This window comes from Heterostelium album (assembly GCF_000004825.1).
Source record: "Heterostelium album PN500 unplaced genomic scaffold PPL_scaffold7, whole genome shotgun sequence".
In the NCBI taxonomy this organism is placed as follows: domain Eukaryota; phylum Evosea; class Eumycetozoa; order Acytosteliales; family Acytosteliaceae; genus Heterostelium; species Heterostelium album.
This window is the reverse complement of record NW_008805069.1, coordinates 336,718-353,669: the sequence shown is the minus strand read 5'-3', so window position 1 is coordinate 353,669 and position 16,952 is coordinate 336,718. Positions and strand designations below refer to the sequence as shown.

At 31.3% G+C, this 16,952-nt stretch overlaps 6 protein-coding genes across 6 annotated transcripts; 2 read left to right on the top strand and 4 right to left on the bottom strand.

Annotated features, from left to right (window-relative positions):
- Nucleotide 1: 1 nt before the first annotated feature.
- Nucleotides 2–5,059, top strand: PPL_07502 (calcium-binding EGF-like domain-containing protein; the record flags this gene model as incomplete). The annotated part of the gene is made up of 5 exons (XM_020578337.1): nt 2–13; nt 533–692; nt 753–981; nt 1,075–1,586; nt 1,656–5,059. 5 exons carry the CDS (start codon nt 2–4, stop codon nt 5,057–5,059), a joined length of 4,317 nt encoding a protein of 1,438 aa, XP_020431764.1.
- Nucleotides 5,060–5,859: 800 nt separating this feature from the next.
- PPL_07501 (uncharacterized protein) lies at nt 5,860–6,469 on the bottom strand (the record flags this gene model as incomplete). Its single annotated transcript, XM_020578336.1, has 2 exons — nt 5,860–5,937; nt 6,008–6,469. 2 exons carry the CDS (start codon nt 6,467–6,469, stop codon nt 5,860–5,862), a joined length of 540 nt encoding a protein of 179 aa, XP_020431763.1.
- A 251-nt stretch (nt 6,470–6,720) lies between these two features.
- PPL_07500 (uncharacterized protein) lies at nt 6,721–8,503 on the bottom strand (the record flags this gene model as incomplete). Its single annotated transcript, XM_020578335.1, has 2 exons — nt 6,721–7,000; nt 7,467–8,503. 2 exons carry the CDS (start codon nt 8,501–8,503, stop codon nt 6,721–6,723), a joined length of 1,317 nt encoding a protein of 438 aa, XP_020431762.1.
- A 148-nt stretch (nt 8,504–8,651) lies between these two features.
- Nucleotides 8,652–9,335, top strand: PPL_07499 (uncharacterized protein; the record flags this gene model as incomplete). The annotated part of the gene is made up of 3 exons (XM_020578334.1): nt 8,652–8,676; nt 8,721–9,210; nt 9,329–9,335. The coding sequence occupies 3 exons, from the start codon at nt 8,652–8,654 to the stop codon at nt 9,333–9,335; spliced, it is 522 nt and encodes a 173-aa protein (XP_020431761.1).
- Nucleotides 9,336–9,451: 116 nt separating this feature from the next.
- On the bottom strand, nt 9,452–12,732 carry PPL_07498 (P-type ATPase; the record flags this gene model as incomplete). Its single annotated transcript, XM_020578333.1, has 3 exons — nt 9,452–9,918; nt 10,031–12,052; nt 12,132–12,732. 3 exons carry the CDS (start codon nt 12,730–12,732, stop codon nt 9,452–9,454), a joined length of 3,090 nt encoding a protein of 1,029 aa, XP_020431760.1.
- Nucleotides 12,733–13,724: 992 nt separating this feature from the next.
- Nucleotides 13,725–15,464, bottom strand: PPL_07497 (uncharacterized protein; the record flags this gene model as incomplete). The annotated part of the gene is made up of 3 exons (XM_020578332.1): nt 13,725–15,037; nt 15,116–15,212; nt 15,456–15,464. 3 exons carry the CDS (start codon nt 15,462–15,464, stop codon nt 13,725–13,727), a joined length of 1,419 nt encoding a protein of 472 aa, XP_020431759.1.
- Nucleotides 15,465–16,952: the final 1,488 nt, after the last annotated feature.

Below are 16,952 nucleotides of genomic sequence, written 5' to 3'. Positions count from 1 at the left end.
TATGTCTGTCTCTGTATCCTTTGATCTCTCGGGTTCGTTGAAGCCTGCTCCGAACTCCCTTAAAATTTGTGAAGAACACAACCACTGTCATTGCAAAAAAAGTCAGGACCAAATGTATCTAACTTTATTTTGAATGATCATCAAAAAAAAATTTCAATTACATATAATCACAAAAAAAAAAAAAAGTAGTTGTCGCGCCACATTTACCTTCCCGAAAAAGCATTTTAACTCGGAAACTTAATATTAAGATATAATTTAATATCTGATTCCGGAGGATTTTTTTTCATTTTTAGAACCATCAAATCTAGATTTCATTTTCAAAATATCATAACTTTTTGTTTTTACGTTTTTTTTTGCAAACATCGTCATAAAATTTCGAAGACATTTAATTAATCTGTGATTAACGAATATAACCAGGTTGGATAATATCTCATATAATACGACCATAAATAATTGTAGACTAATAAAATTAAGAGAAATTCTTCAAACTTTATAAAAACAAACAAAAGTTCAACTTATTTGTTTTTTATAGAAAATAAAGATGAATAAAAAGAATAGAAATTATTACAATATTTTACATTTAATATTTATTATTGTAAATCTACAAATTATATCAATAAATGCACAGCAATATATTTGGGAGTATGCATATCCCCCCGAATCAAGTGGTTGTGGTGATCCACCAACCAGAGGTAAGTAGTGTAGTTTAATTATATTTTAATTTCAACTAATTTTTTAAATTATTAATTTAGTTTCTTCATTTGTTGTTGGTCAGTGTTACACTTATGAAAGTGGAAGTATTATTTACACAACCTCTGGAGCATCAATTACTATGACCCATTATATTGGTCAAGGGTGTTCAGGTAGTCCGATTACCACTGATTTAACTGGTCCTTGTTATCTTATTTTTTTAAAAAAATACACAATTCAAACAACACCAGTAGTTCCATCAGAAGGTTATCTTTATTTTGAGAGATGGGCGTAAGTATAAAACTACAAATAATATTCAGACAAAACTCAAACAAATGAAAATTATTTTTAAATATTAACACAATTTGTGATTTAATTAATTAGATCTTCATCAAGTCCATGTTCAAATATCAATCCTATTAAAACAGTTTTGAAACCTGGTGTTTGTAGTTTTCAGGATGCAAGCTCTCTTTTTTTCGTTGGTTCTGCAATTTCACCTTCTAGTTTAAGTTTAGGTTACTCTGGAGAACATACTTGTCCGAGTCTTTCTAAAGTAACTTATACTTCTTCTCCGTGTACAAACAATGCTGATAGAATTATGAATGCTTTTAGTGTACCTTCACTTTCAATCACATTTAGTTCAATCAGTTACATTGGTTATAATTCAATTAGTTTTACCGTTGATGTTAATTTCCCATCCAGTACACTGAAGATTCAATATCTAAGTGGTAGTACTTATGCTTCAACAACTTGTAATTCAATTTCAAATGGTCAAACATGTACAATTAACAATATTCCTACTGGAATTACAACAAATATTAAAGCTACTCAAAATGAAATACCTCCATTTGGTGGTCCTAGTTCAGTTACTTCAGGTACTTTCACAATGCCAACACGTATGTAAATGATAAAAAGATTTGGGTTAAAAAAGTGTCACTTACTAATTTTCTAGTTATTATATTTAGCTGATTCTATGAAATCTCTAGATGTCATAAGTAAAACAACTAAAACCATAACTGTAAGTTATAGCTCTGTACAAGGTGTTAATGGTATAACTACTTTTGTTGTTAAAGCAGATGGAAAAATAGTTAGTGGATGTTCATTCTCTCAATGCTCTATCACTGGATTACTCCCAGGACAAGCTGTAACGATTGTTGTCAATGCTGTTAATTATGGCACAGACTCCAATATCATGTCACTTTCATTAAGTACCTATCCTGCTGTAAACACACCAACTCTATCAATCACAAATACACCAACTTCAATAACTGCAACATATCAATCTTTAGATGGAATCCCAGGTGCCACAACCAATCAAATTCTTTTAAACAATGTAATCCAAACTCAATGTACATCTTCACCATGTACAATATCTGGATTGACTACTCTTTCCACTTATAATGTACAATTAAATTCAATCAATGATGGTGATTCTGTCCAATCAGCTATCCAAACAGTAAAGTTATGGGATTTCCTGGGAGTTCCAACACTTTCAACTTCAATGAAAACTAAAAGTGCCATATTAAGTTTCTCAGTAACTGGAGGTGATCCAACATTAACAAGATATAGTATATCTGTAAATGGAGATAACTATGCTGCATGTCAATCAATTTCACTTCAAACTTGTACTGTCACTGGGCTTATTCCAAGTACATCTTATATATTCGAAGTAGCCGCCTCTAATGCAGGAACAATTCAGTCCAAATCATTTTCAGCTTCAACTTATTCAGAAATCAGTGCTGGATCAGTATCTCAACAATTAGTGACAACCAAGTTAATTTCGGTGAACTATGGTGTTAGTGGAGGTGTTGTTGATGAGACAAATTATACCGTTACATATAATGATATAAATGCACCTGGTTGCATTGATATACCAACAACAAATTGTACAATTAATAATTTACAACAAACAACATCATATATTATTAAAGTAGTTGCTATCAATAATGGAAAATCTGTGACAATGTCAAATACTTTTAATACCTTCACAAATATTGATATTCCGACTCTATCAGTAATTGGTACACCAACTTCAATATTTGCTCGATATTCAACAAATAATGGAGTACCATCACCATCAACTCTTTATAAAGTAATGTTAAATGGAATCGAAAATTCAGCATGTACTGGTACATCAAAAGAGTGTTTAATTGAAGGATTGGTAACATCAAATACATATACTGTCCAAGTTTCAGCAATCAATGATGGAACAACAACACAATCAGCTATCAAATCAGTTAAGCTATGGGATATCATGAGTGAACCAATTATCATATCGAAATCACTCACTCGTGAAATTAATATCAAATATTCAGCACCAGGAGGTAATCCACTAGATACTTCATTTGTTGTTACAATGAATGGTGTTGTTCTTACATCACAAGATTGTACTGATACTCAAGCAACCGCATCTGGAGAATGTGTTGTGAACAACCTTACACCAAATACTACTTACAAATTTGAAGTTAAAGCAACAAATGGAGCAAGTGTACTAATTTCAACATTGGATGTCAAGACCTATCCATTGATATCAAACTTAAAAGTACAACTTGATAGTATCACAACCAAAGAATTATCAATTTCATATTCTTCTGAAAATGGTGTTCCTGATGTCACCACATACACTGTATCATTAAATGGTGCCCCAGTGACTGGATGTACTACTGTAACGACATTACAATGTATAATGAAAGGATTAACAAGTGGATCTATTCAAACTATTGATGTTTCAGTAGATAATGATCAAACTACTTTGTCCTTGCAAAGCAAGTATGATACAATTAAAGAAGTAACCCAACCAATAATCACAACATCTCAATCTTCAATCGAATCAATTGAAATTAAATATCAGACTGAATTTGGAGTTCAAGGTTCAACATATGATGTTATTGTCAATGGATCAATTCTTTGTGCAAATACAACAGAGTTGACATGTATTTTTAATGGTGTATTTCTTGGTTCTCTATATTCTATTAAAGTTATTGTTTATAATGATGGAGCGACAAAGAATGATGAAATATCTCATAAAACTTATGAGTCACCAACATCTGTAGAATTGGAAACAATTCCAAGTGAATCAAGTATTCTTGCCAAATGGAATTCAAGTAGAAATGGTATCCCAGGTTCAACACTTTACAATACTTCAATATCTTACAACTCCAAGACTTGGATTGATATTTGTTCAATGATAACTAAATTAGAATGTAATATTACCAATTTAGGATCAGCAACTAATTACTCAGTTCGTGTCATTGTAATCAATTCTTTCTATGAACCAGTTAAGACCACAAGCACTTTAACAACTCTACAATTCATAAACAATGGCAATGATTGCAAGAGAAGTGAATCATCACCAATATGTTCTGGAAATGGAGAGTGTAAGAATGAAAAATGTGAATGCCAAAAAGGATGGTCTGGAATATTCTGTCATATTGATAATAACAACAATAATAATGGAAATAATACAATCACACCAAATCCAGATAATCCAGGAATTATTATTGATAATAATGGAATTAGTTATCGTTTTGAACTATTTTCAATTAAAGAGATTGATGACACTTCAAATACAATCAAAACACTTTTATTATCAAAAGTTGAATGGAAATTAGAATCAACAAATAATAATTCGATAATTCATCCAATTACAAAAGAAAAAATTCAATTCTTTAATTGGACATATTCAGCAAATCCAACATCAATAGAATTCTCATCAATTTCAATATCATTCATTCAATACAAACAACTAAATAATATGATTTTAACAACAACAACTTTCCCAATAGAATTTGCAGGAAAAGAATTCGATATCCAACTCGGATCACATAAATACACGATGAGAATTGATAATTGGCCATTTTCATCGAATTTGAATTCATTAGTCCTGACTACAAGAGTATCAAACCCAATAGGTCAAAAAGATGGATGTGGTAATATTTTATCATCAGAGAATGGAGAATTATTAACATCAAGTTCATCAGGAGTAACAACATTCAATATTGGTGATGGAAATGGTAATTATATTGTTGGTAATCTATTAAACACCATTATATTAGATACTATTCCAATGATTGCACAATTCGAATATGTCCAAGTCAAAGGATCAGTTGAGATCAACACAATTATTCCATATTTCAGTGAATTCGTTGTTGTTGATCCTGACTTTAGTTTAATTCTATCAACTAAGAGTGATTCTGGATGTAACAACAGTGATAATAAATGGAAAGTTATTGTTGGAGCTGTTATTGGAAGTGTAGTGGGTGTTGCATTAATTTTAGGTTTAGCTGTTTACCTCAAAAAGAGGCATACTGCAAATTTCTACAACAGAAAGATTGCAAATTCATTAAAAAAAGAAAATTCACTTCTTTAATCAATTAATAAATTCAATATAATAACTCTTAAATCCTGTTCAGTACATAAACAAACTCCGCTATCAACAATAAAATTTTTTATTATTAGATATTTATTGCTTTTTGATTAACTAAATTATTTTACATGTTATTGCATTACTTAAATTATAAATAGGGTAGTATAGACCTTATTGTATTGGATTAAGTTGGAATGGTTGATTTTTTGTTTGCGTGGAGGTGAAGTTTCCAAGCATTAATACAGGAGCATTCAAATAGATACCAGAAAATATATACCAACGACGTGAATGAAGTAAGAAGCCAAATTCATTTACTAATTTATCATTATTATCTACATAACCCATATTCAATCAGTATTGGAAAATAACTTTGGGTAGTTTGATTGGTTCGATTGTGGTGGATTGTCTGTGAGAGGCATTTATCTTCTGTGAACGAGTGGAAATTGGTATTATTAGATGCTCTTGATTTTGAATAGTTGTAGTGAGAGAGATCTGGTCATACTTTTCTGTAATTTGTCTTTTACAAGTGAGTATGGAATCGACACTCTATTTATTTAGAAGCATGTGTTAAACTTTATTGAAAGTATATAGATGACCGAATTTCTAGTAATCAAAAGAATATGATAACACCACAACCATTTAGTAAAAATAATAATAATAATAATGATATTAATAATTTAAAACCACAAAAAACTTAGATATTAAAAATAAATATAGAAAAAAATTAGAAAAATTTATTTTAAAGTTTTTGTAAATAATTGTATATAAATGATATTTTTTGCTGGCTAAGTAAGAATGGAATACTAATTTTTTGATATGAATTTAGTTTCTTGGAAATCAGCGAAAATGTCAACTATACCAGGTATAAACATCGCTTGCAACTGATATATTTTCCGGCCACTCAAGCTGAAAGTCCTGGACTAGAAAACGAGCATATTTCTGACAATTCACCTCAGAACCCCATACTGTCTCTCCATTGCATACATTCTCAATGAAGAAATTGTATCTTGCGAGAGCCCAAGAGCACAGGAGACTTGGCTTGGTACAGTCCACTTGTTGGCTTCCCTCAAGAATGACAGATGGTAACTTTCCAAGACGAATGAGCTTTGTGTGACTTGAGGAACGGCAACCACGGCATGAAGAAAAACCTACTTCCAATGATGTACCATGATTTGGCAAATTCAAATGGAACTCCATTCCTATTACTAATTCATCATTTGATTCTCCACGGATGTCTACTAAAACAAAGTAGTGGCGAGTACTAGTACCCGATGAATCCTTTCCAGTACTGATTCCCAAGTATGTGTCTAAGACTAACTCTTGGTTGACAACATTTTTTGGAAAGGGTTGTACTTTGATGTTCATCTTTATTTCTTCTGGAAAAATACAACCTTTGAAATATGATGATCCCATTCTTATAGATTGAAAACTAGAATTTATAGCTAATTAATTTTCAATTATATATTAAAAAATTAAATAGTAAAATAAACAAATGTCATTTATAAAAGGCTATCTATTTCTATTTCAAATAAAACTTCCAAAATTAGAAAAAAAATTTTGTTCTACTATTTTAAAATGTCATATTTTTTCCTCAATAAAATAAAATAAAAATTATTTTTTACTTTGGATTTATAATAAAACCAAAAAAAAATTTATTACAACTGTTAGTTATCCGACTGGCTTGGAGCGACAACAGAGGAGATCGGTAATTTGGAGGCAGCCAGAGTAGATTTGAATAAATCGGATGGGAGCGGGTCTGGACGAGTGTTGTTGGGAGTAACATCCGGGAATAACATAGAGGTTGATGGGATTGAATCATTATCATTATTGTTCTCGAGATCATTCATCGTAAGATCATTTGTTGTGGTTGTTGTATCAGTAGGTGCTGTTGCACTACTAGTTGTTGTGGTTGTTGTTGTTGTTGATCGGTTGGATCTGGCATTTCTTATTCAATAAATAATTAATAATAATATGAAATAATGTTTTTAATAATATTTTTATATAATTTAAATTTTACTATTATTTAATCTTTTGTTTATTAATTAATCTTTTTTTCTAATAATCTAATTAATTCTTGAATGGATTGAATGAATTGTATAAAATTGAATGAATCTTTAACGTCGCGTTAAACTCAATATATTCATTATTGAGAAGCTTGACGGCTGAGTGTTGAATACTTAATTCAGAAACAACAGATTCTAATTTAATTATTATTTCAATCTGTTGTTTTAAACTATTACTTATTTAGTTGATTTAATTAATTTAATTAATTATAATTGACTATTACTATATGTTGGCTGGTGTATATTATTGATGTTGATTGATAGGTATTGACATTGCCTTGGTGGCTACCTTATTGTCCTTAGACGGACAACACTCTTCCGCCTAAAGAAAAGGGTTGATGGTTTACATTTGTAAAACAGACTCTAGCTGGGATTGGATTCGGTGTAACTTGAAGTGTAGACGATTGATTTGAGCTTTGTTGTAACATGACTTTAAGGAACTGTAGACGTTCGATCTTCTAGCACGTAACATATTAATTTGGACAGGCTTTGTTACGGCAGCGTTCAACTTTCCAACAATCGAATTGAAACTAGAGACTTCTTTGGTGGCACCAATCATTTCGGAGGATGGAACCCAACCAACAGTATGACTGATCTTAACTAAGTACTCAACAAAAGGAATACTTCTTTTCGCTGAAATCACAAAACTTCTCTTCTGCATGATTTTGAAAATAGATGGATGTAATTTAGATTTCATCAGCGAACGGACGAGGAGATTCGACTTATCAGATACTTTATTTCTCTGATCTAAATCTTTCTCGTTTTCTATTAACTCTCTTAACAATTTAATGTATTTGAGATTTAAATCCTTGTTGCTTTCTAAAACATGTAATACTTCTTCATGAGTGTTCTTGCTTTTGATTACATCTGATTTCATAAAATCTGAAACGACACCGGTAGGCATGAGAGACGAATCTATTTCAGTCTCGACTGTTTCGTCGGTAGTCATATTCTGCTTCACTTCACTGTGATTGTTTTGACTAGTTTCGACTAAATCCATACCGTCTTCTACTGAGTGATTGGTATCTTCGTCACTATCGTTGACTGACATCACGTCGTCATCATTATCTGAGACAAAACTATCTGTCTTGTCTAGAACGGAAGTATCTTTGTTAACAACTGAATTTTCTAAATCTTCTATTTCAGCGTGCTTAAAGTATTTAGAATTTAAAATCTTAGATTTAGTACTAATTCTTGTTACACCAGATACATAATCTTTAATAGTAATATTATTATATTTGTCAACGTTAATTATTTCATACGGACCTGCATAAATTGGAGCTAACTTGTTCCATTTCTTAGAAGGTCTTTTCTCTTTAACGTATACCATATCACCGACTTTAAAGTCATTATCCTTTTTGTCTTTGTTAAAATTAGCAAGCATCTTATTTCTTGTTTTTATTAAATTATATTTTACAGCAATATTAATTTCTTTGGATCATTTTCATCAATAACCCAATCTTTACTATTTAAATTAATATTTGTTATTTATCAAGTATTCAATCAACACCAAATCAGTAGTTATTAATGAAATGATAGGTGTTGATCAGTGCTCAAGTTTATCATTTGTTATGATGGTAAAGATCATATCTATTTATTAGATGGAACTAATAAAACAGTAACAAAAATCTACAAATACAACATCAATGATTCAACTTTCGAAAGATATTCAACAATCAAAATCAATACAAGTTACCATCAATTCCCTTTCATTTTCAAAGGTAATGTCTATACTTTAACACCATATATTAAAAAGATTTTAAAGTTTGATATAAACAACAAAACAACAGTTGAATTACCAATAGAAATACCCCAACACCCTTCAACAAGAGCAGCATGCACAGATGGTAATGGTAATATATATATTCTATCGGATACATTAGGATTACAACGAATCAGTATTGATGATAATCAAATTGTGGTTGAAACCATTATTGATTTTACTGTTATCAAATATTTTCATTACATTGGTTTCAATCGAATGATGGTCAAACTTACCTTTATTCAATCCAAGGAAAAGATAGAAATTTCTTGTTCTCATTTGAAAATCATAAATGGGAATCTATTCTCAAAAATGACCAATAGTATAGAGTAAATTGTCCTCACATCTTTTATAAATAAATAGTTTTTTGAAAATATAAACATAAATCAATGGATAATTAATAATGACAACACTAACAGATCAAATAATGCAAATATAATTTATTAGATCTTAATAATAAAAAGAGTGAAGTAGGAACATGTTAAAAAATAAATCAATAAAAAAAACAAAGATCCATTTCTTTTGTTAAAGGTCTTTAACAATAATTTTATTTATTTTAAAAATTACAAATTATTGTTTACCAGCAAAAGGATTCGAAGACTTGTTGAATTTTCTACTTCTTAAATCAGAATCCTTCGAAACGAATAGACCTTTGGTTCTCTTGAGTCTCGGTTGATTTCTAAAGGCTGAGATGACGTTGATTTCGGTCATTACCTTTTGAGCGGTTCTCCACTTGCTCTGTGGTAAGAGTGGTGTCGATTCAATATCGATATCGATCTCTACATCCTCCTGTTTGATTCTTCTCAATTGTCTGGTGATCGGTTGTCTATCTTTAATTGGTAACAATCTCAAACAGAATCCCCAGATCAGACCACCTGCACCTATAGTAATACAGAACAACCATTGATATAAATCGAGTGGACGAGTACCAAAGAAATCATTTCCAAATTCAACCAAAATAATTTGAATACCAATAGTACCAATCATAATACCAACAAACAATTGTGATCTATGAATTCCTTTAAATACATTTAAATCTAAAAATAAAAAATAAAAAGTTAATTAAAAAAATTTCTTTTTTTTTTTGTCCTGGGCATCTGTGATCATTTTGATCAAAAAAAATTGTTGGTGATCAATTTTAAAACTTACCATTATTTAAAACTCTACAATTAATTTCATTAAAGAACTGACAGAATACAAATGTATTAAAGATAATAGTGTGATAGACTAGTTTGTCGTGAAGTGTCCAGTGTGAGTAGGCTGGAAGATCAAATAGCTTAACTAGTGTAGGTGCACCGTACATGATGGCAAAGAGGAACGATAGTTGGTAGATGGTCTGTCCGATGATGTTTCTCCACATTCTTCTGGTAATAAGAGAATCGTATCTACCGTAGGGAAGACGATCAAAGAGTTTCTCGGTGGGCGGTTCTGTTGCCAACGCCAGTGCACCGAGTGTATCCATAATCAAATTGACCCAGAGCATTTGAATTGGACGTAGCGGTGACTCACCATCGGTAATAGCACCGATAATCGCCATGGTGACAGCGACAAAGTTTACGGTCAACTGGAATTGGATGAACTTACGAATGGAGTCGTACACGTTACGACCCCACATTACTGCTTTGCCAATCGACGAGAAGTTGTCGTCGAGCAACACGATATCCGATGCTTCTTTAGCTACTTCAGTACCTGCTATTCCCATGGAGAATCCGACGTCTGCTTCCTTCAGCTGTGGAGCATCGTTGACACCGTCACCGGTAACGGCAACGACTTCTCCCATCTCTCGCAACTTGTGGACGAGCGTGTACTTATCGGTTGGCGAACATCTGGCTAGCACCTGAAGATGTGGAATGATAATCTCTAGTTGTTCGTTGGTGAGCTGACGGAATTGCGGTCCTTCAATAGCAACACCGCCATCTCTGAGAATATTACATTCACGTGCGATGTTCTTGGCAGTCAGGATATTGTCACCGGTCAGCATTCTCACGGTGATTCCAGCGTGTTGACATTTTCGGACGGCAGCAGGAACTTCTGGTCGAACTGGATCCTTGATTCCAACCAACGCCAAGAATGTAAAGTGTCCAGAGTTTGGATTGTCAAAGTCATTCTGTTGACCCTCGTCCAAATCCTTGAAAGCAAGCAGAAGAGTACGCAATCCCGAACTAGCATAGATCTCAATATCCTTGGAAACCAACAGCTTTTCCTCGCGATTGAACGACTTACTACTTCCATCTTCGACAATCATCTTGTCACACTTTGAAAGAACCAACTCTGCAGCACCCTTTACATGTAAACGATATGGTTTGATACCTCCCTTGCTACTGCTGTTGCTGATGTTTCTCACGAGAATGGCAGACATTTTCTTTTCGGAACTGAATGGATATTGGTTGACAATACGTGCTTTGTTCTCCTCACGGTAGTGCTCATAGTCGACTTGGTAGCGTTCGATAAACTCGAGCAGTGCACACTCTGTTTTACTGCCAAAGTGGTCATTCACCTGGTTACCTTCGTGGTGAACAATATAGGCAGTGGAATTGAGACAAATGTTATCAGAGAGCAGCGACACGATTTGGCCGTCGGGATTGACAATTCCAGAGCCGACAAGACTCGCTTCCACCGACATACGATTCATTGTTAGCGTTCCGGTCTTATCGGAGCAGATGTTGGTGGCGCCACCCATTGTTTCACAGGCTTCCAAGTGACGAACCAAGTTGTTGTCTTTCATCATCTTCATCATGCTGAAGGCAAGTGAGATGGTAACGGCCAGCGGCAATCCCTCGGGCACAGCCATAACAATGATGGCAATCGAAGTCACCAGGAACTGTACGATCGTTCCGAGATACGACCATTCCCAACGAATATGATTCACCTTCATCGTAATACTAAACTTTACAATGAGAATGATAAAAGTGGCGACCGCTGCAGCCAGACCAAACTTTCCGATCGATTGTGCCAAGCTCTCGAGTTTTATCGTCAGTGGAGTGTCAGAGTCTGGCACCTCAAGTAGCGATTTCAATTTGCCCCACTGCGAGTTAACACCGACTGCAATCACCAAGTATTCACAACGACCCTCCAAAACCTGACATCCAGACAACATAAATGGTTCTACATCCTCTGATTTATGTTTGGAATCTGATTCACCAGTCATAGCACTTTCATCAACAGAGAAATCTATTAATTAAAATAATAATAGATTAGTTAGTTAGTTTATGAATACTAAGTAGAATATTAATATTAAAAGTAAACATACTGGTTCCGTTAATATATAATCCATCGGCTGGAACGGTATCTCCAGCTTCCAACTTGACGATGTCACCAACAACGATGTCGGTGACCGGAAGGGAGACGACACGACCATCTCGGAGTACCGATGCGTTGTGTTCGTTACGGATGGAATTCAGCTTTCTGAATTTCTGTTCTTTGTTGTAGTCATTACCGGCAGTCACTAGAACAACGATGGTCACGGCAACCAAGATGGCAGTTCCGTCGATCCACCCGGTCGATCTATCCTCCACCGTCAGACCAAGAATGATACTGACTATCGCAGCGACAATAAGAATAATCAGTGTTTTGTCATGTGCAGCTTCCCACACGAAAAAGAAAAACGATTTGATTGGCACTTCCCTGTTGCGATTACTGCCGAACCGCTCGATACGCTCTGGCGAGCTGGCTTCCGCCGACGACAGACCACGATCCACCGACGAACCCAGCAGATTGGCCAATCCTTTCACTCCACCGTACGCTTTTATCCTATTGAGATCTTCATTCGATATGATATCCGATAGATCGACAACACCTACTTCTCTACCTTGTCCATAGGAACTTGAAGATTGAATACTTGGACTTGACATTTTTTTTTTTCAAATTATTAAAAACAAAAAAACAAAAATATTCAAGTCACAAATACAATTTTTATTTGTTTTAAATATATTATTTATTATATAATAGATACAAATAATAATATTAATAATGATATTTTTTTTATTATGTTTTTGTTATTTTGATTGGTTATTTTTTTAATACTAAACTGATGATCGATGATGATAAATTAAAATAGTTATATAGTTATTTTTTATTTAATTTAGTTCAAAACTAATCCAAACCAAAATTAATTCAAATATTTACAACACACAGTAGAATATAATGAATAATTAATTTCCTTTTTTTTTGTATCAGATATTTTATTATTAGTAGTCTTGTGTTTAGTTTGGTAAAGTACACATCAAAAAAAAATAATTCAGATGAACTGACTTTTTTTGTTATTAATTTTGTTTTCAATGCATTCAAAGATAACAATGATAATGTGTATACAGGTAAGAGTAAATAGAGTGGTGGTATGTGTGTATTTGTGTAACTGTGTGTGTGTGTAAATATAATTGGTTTTTTTTCACTTATTTATTTTGTGTTTTTTTTTTTTGATTATTATTTTTTTTTTTTTGATTATTTTATTATGTTTAACATATAAATACAAATTTAATAATTATAGGTTGAAAAGATTAATCTTTATAATTTTCTTTAAAAATAAAGAAATTTATATATATTTAGAATAAATATATGTATTTTTATTCATATGATAAAAAGAGGAGAGAAAGGACCTTGGTATTCAATATTCTCTTTCATCTTTAATTCGTTTAAAAGGCAATAAAGTTTTGGTACATAAAACATTGTTTTTTTTAATCTGTACACAATTTTGTGTTTGTAAAGAGAACTTCCCACTTTTTTTAATCTATCTTAGAAACAGAAAAAACAATTTTTTTAAAAAATTTTCCTTTTTTAAGAAAAAAAAAGCCTTTTTATTAAAATAACTCCTTTTTTTGGGTAGATAAATTTATTTTTGTTGATGTTAATTCTGTTGGTTTTGTTGGTTTTGTTCATTATTTTGTTGATTTTGTTGATTTTGTTGATTCTGTTGATTTTGTTGGTTTTGTTCATTATTTTGTTGGTGAACTTGTGAAATTTGTTGAAACTGATTTGGCATAAAATTGTTAATATAATAAGGATATGGTTGAAGAGTTGGCATTTGATGTGTGTTGAGATCTGGATACTGATAGAAATGATGGTAAGGAATCATATTGGGTTGTTGTATCGAAAAGTTTTCATTATTTGTGTTTTGAAAATTGTACATATACTGTGTTTGTTGTGGAAAGTGATACTCATATTGAGATTGTTGATTTTCTGGATTTTGAAATTGATATTGGTATTGTTGTTGTTGTTGTTGTTCTTGCTGTTGCTGTGGAAATTGTTGTAGTAGTGGTAGATGTTCTTGTTCTTGTTGAAATTGTTGTTGATTTTGTTTTTGTTTTTGTTTTTGTTGTTTTTGTTTTGATTTCTTAGGTTGGGGTGGCTGTTGTTGATTAGTGGAATTATCAACAGTTGAAGATTGTTGTGAAATTTGTTTGGAGTGGTAGTTGGCTCTTGGTTTTTTGCTTCTACTTGGAGGAGAAACTACCAATGAAAGAGTGGGGACTTGATTCGGACTTCCTGAAGGAATGTAAGAAGAAAACTTGAAAGTTGTGGGTGGAGAAGAAGGTTTGGCCTCTACTACTTTAGGAAATACTCTGAACCCATTTCTAATGCAAAAACGTAGAGTTAAACCTTTGGTCTTGATAAAACTAGAGTTGGTTTCATCTTTTACAAATCTATCTTCCTCTGATTCTACCATATTTTTTTCATAATTTGGTAGATCATAATTATTATTATTATTATTGAAATCATCTGAAGATTCTTCAGAGTCATCTTCATATAAATTTAAATATGGTTGATTATTATTATTGTTATTGTTATTGTTTTCATCATCTTCATTATTATTATTATTATTATTGCTAATTCTATTATTTCTGTTTATTGCAATGTTTGGATCTTCGTTTTTATGATAAAAGATTTGACCTTTGAATGGCTCAGACATTCTAGTCATATAGTCCTCCTTCTCTGTCTTTTCCTTAATATTTGATTTCTTTGTCGGGTAGGAAATCTCTCTCATGACAGTCCTCTCTAAATCTTTTAGGTTTTGACAATAGTAGACGATAGCTTTCAAAATGATCTTTGGATGTCCAGTTCTTTTCCATGTAGGTTGAGACAATGATATTGTCGTTCTATCCCATTTTTTCTCTTTATCTGGGTCATATGATTCTATGATAACATGAACACTTTCAAAACCTATGTAAAATATATTAATTTAGTTAGTTGTTTTGGTTATAGAAATATATTTTTTTATAATAATTTTTTAAAACTTACAAGTTGTATCATTAATTTCCTCATATTGATCGTTAAAAACACGAATGAGGACAGCACTTCTAGTGGATGGTGTAATCCTGATAGTTCCATGAGTTGACTGTTGAAAAATATTTTGATCCACCCAATTCAAAATAAAGAAAAATCTCCTTGGAATAGGAGTATTAGTTCTTATCCATTTGAGAATTAATTTTAACAAAGCTATTTGCTCTCGGTTTGTAAGTAATCTCATAACTATTTTAGATTTTAATATTGATTAGTATTTTAAAAGAAATTAAAAATTACTTGATTTTATCCTTGTTATTGAACATATCAACAATATGAATTATTATTATTTATTTACTTCTACCATTGTTTCTTTAAGTGTCAGATCTTAAATCTTGAGATTTCATTGTCTAATTATTATCTACTTGAATGCATAGTTGTTTTTACATATATTGTTTCATTTATTAGAAATTAGAACTTGTAAATGTATAAAAGTAGGAACTTGAAAATATTTGACTTGTGGGGGAAGTACTTCTATTTCCAAAAATAGGTGTGGTGTAAATAAAATATATAAATAAAGTGTGTGAATTAAATTAATTTTATTTTTCTTTTAAATTTTGATAAACACCCACAAGTTATCGAAATTATTGATCCATAACAATCAACAAATTATACAAATATAGTGAGATAGAATTAAATAGAAAATTGTTATTATTATTATTATTTTTATAAGAAGGATAAAATCAATTAGAAAAAAACAGTAACCTTACCATAAGATTAGTATTAAAATGTATTTTCTTCAATTTAACAAAATACCTATACTTTGTGATTGAACAATTTCCAAAAGCATATATGGTTTAAAAAAATTTTGTAATGTTATTAAGTTTAGAATTGGTACAATAAAAAAATAAACTAACTATATATAAATATATTTTAAATTTTAAGATAAATCTGTAAAGTAAAGAATAAATTTACAAAAGATTTGTTTCATGAGTTATTATTAAATAAACATGTTTATTTTACAAATGAATTATTTTATTTAATTTTTTTCTCAAGATAAGTAAGACATTCCGGAGGGCGTGTTATAGAAAGTTTACTTTTTAATCTATCTGTCAATGGTAAATAAGTGACTCTTTTAGCAATCTTATTACATGCCTCATTATGTTTGGTATCAGTGGAAAAGAGTTGACTTTGTAAATTGAAAAATAACATCGAATTGTGTAGTGCAACAATATCAATGAAAGGGTAGGTAAATGAAGTGGAAAGAAGAGCACTCAAATGACATAATTCGTGAAAAAAAAGCAAAAGAGGAAAATGGAATCTCAAAAATGTATGATTTTTTGACATATCTATGAAAGAAAAAGAAAATTTTTTTGAATGTTTATTTTTGGATTTTCTTTCTGATATCCTCATAACCCAAAAGGGATAGTGCTCACCCACAATTTGATTAAATTTCAAGGTTTTTTTGGTCAACCAATATAATTTTCTGCAAAAACCTCCAAACATCCCAAATTGATTACTGGTGTTGAAGCTTAAAAAAAAACCACAAAAAAAAACAAACAAAAAAAAACAAAGTTTGTGCACTTTGACAAATGAATTTAAAGATTTAAATGGATCACTCTTTTAAATTAACATGTCAAGTTGTTTATAATCTAGACTTCTGAAATATTGAAGATATATTTATTATTTTGGAACATGTTGTTTAAATATAATTAATTTATAAGAATTTGAATTCCTATTAAAAAAAATGTGAGATTCAGGAAATATCAAATAGTGTCACTTTTTCTTTTTTTTTCATTATAAAAAAAAAAGTAATTATTATAATTTATTGATTTTTTATTTAAGAATTTTATTT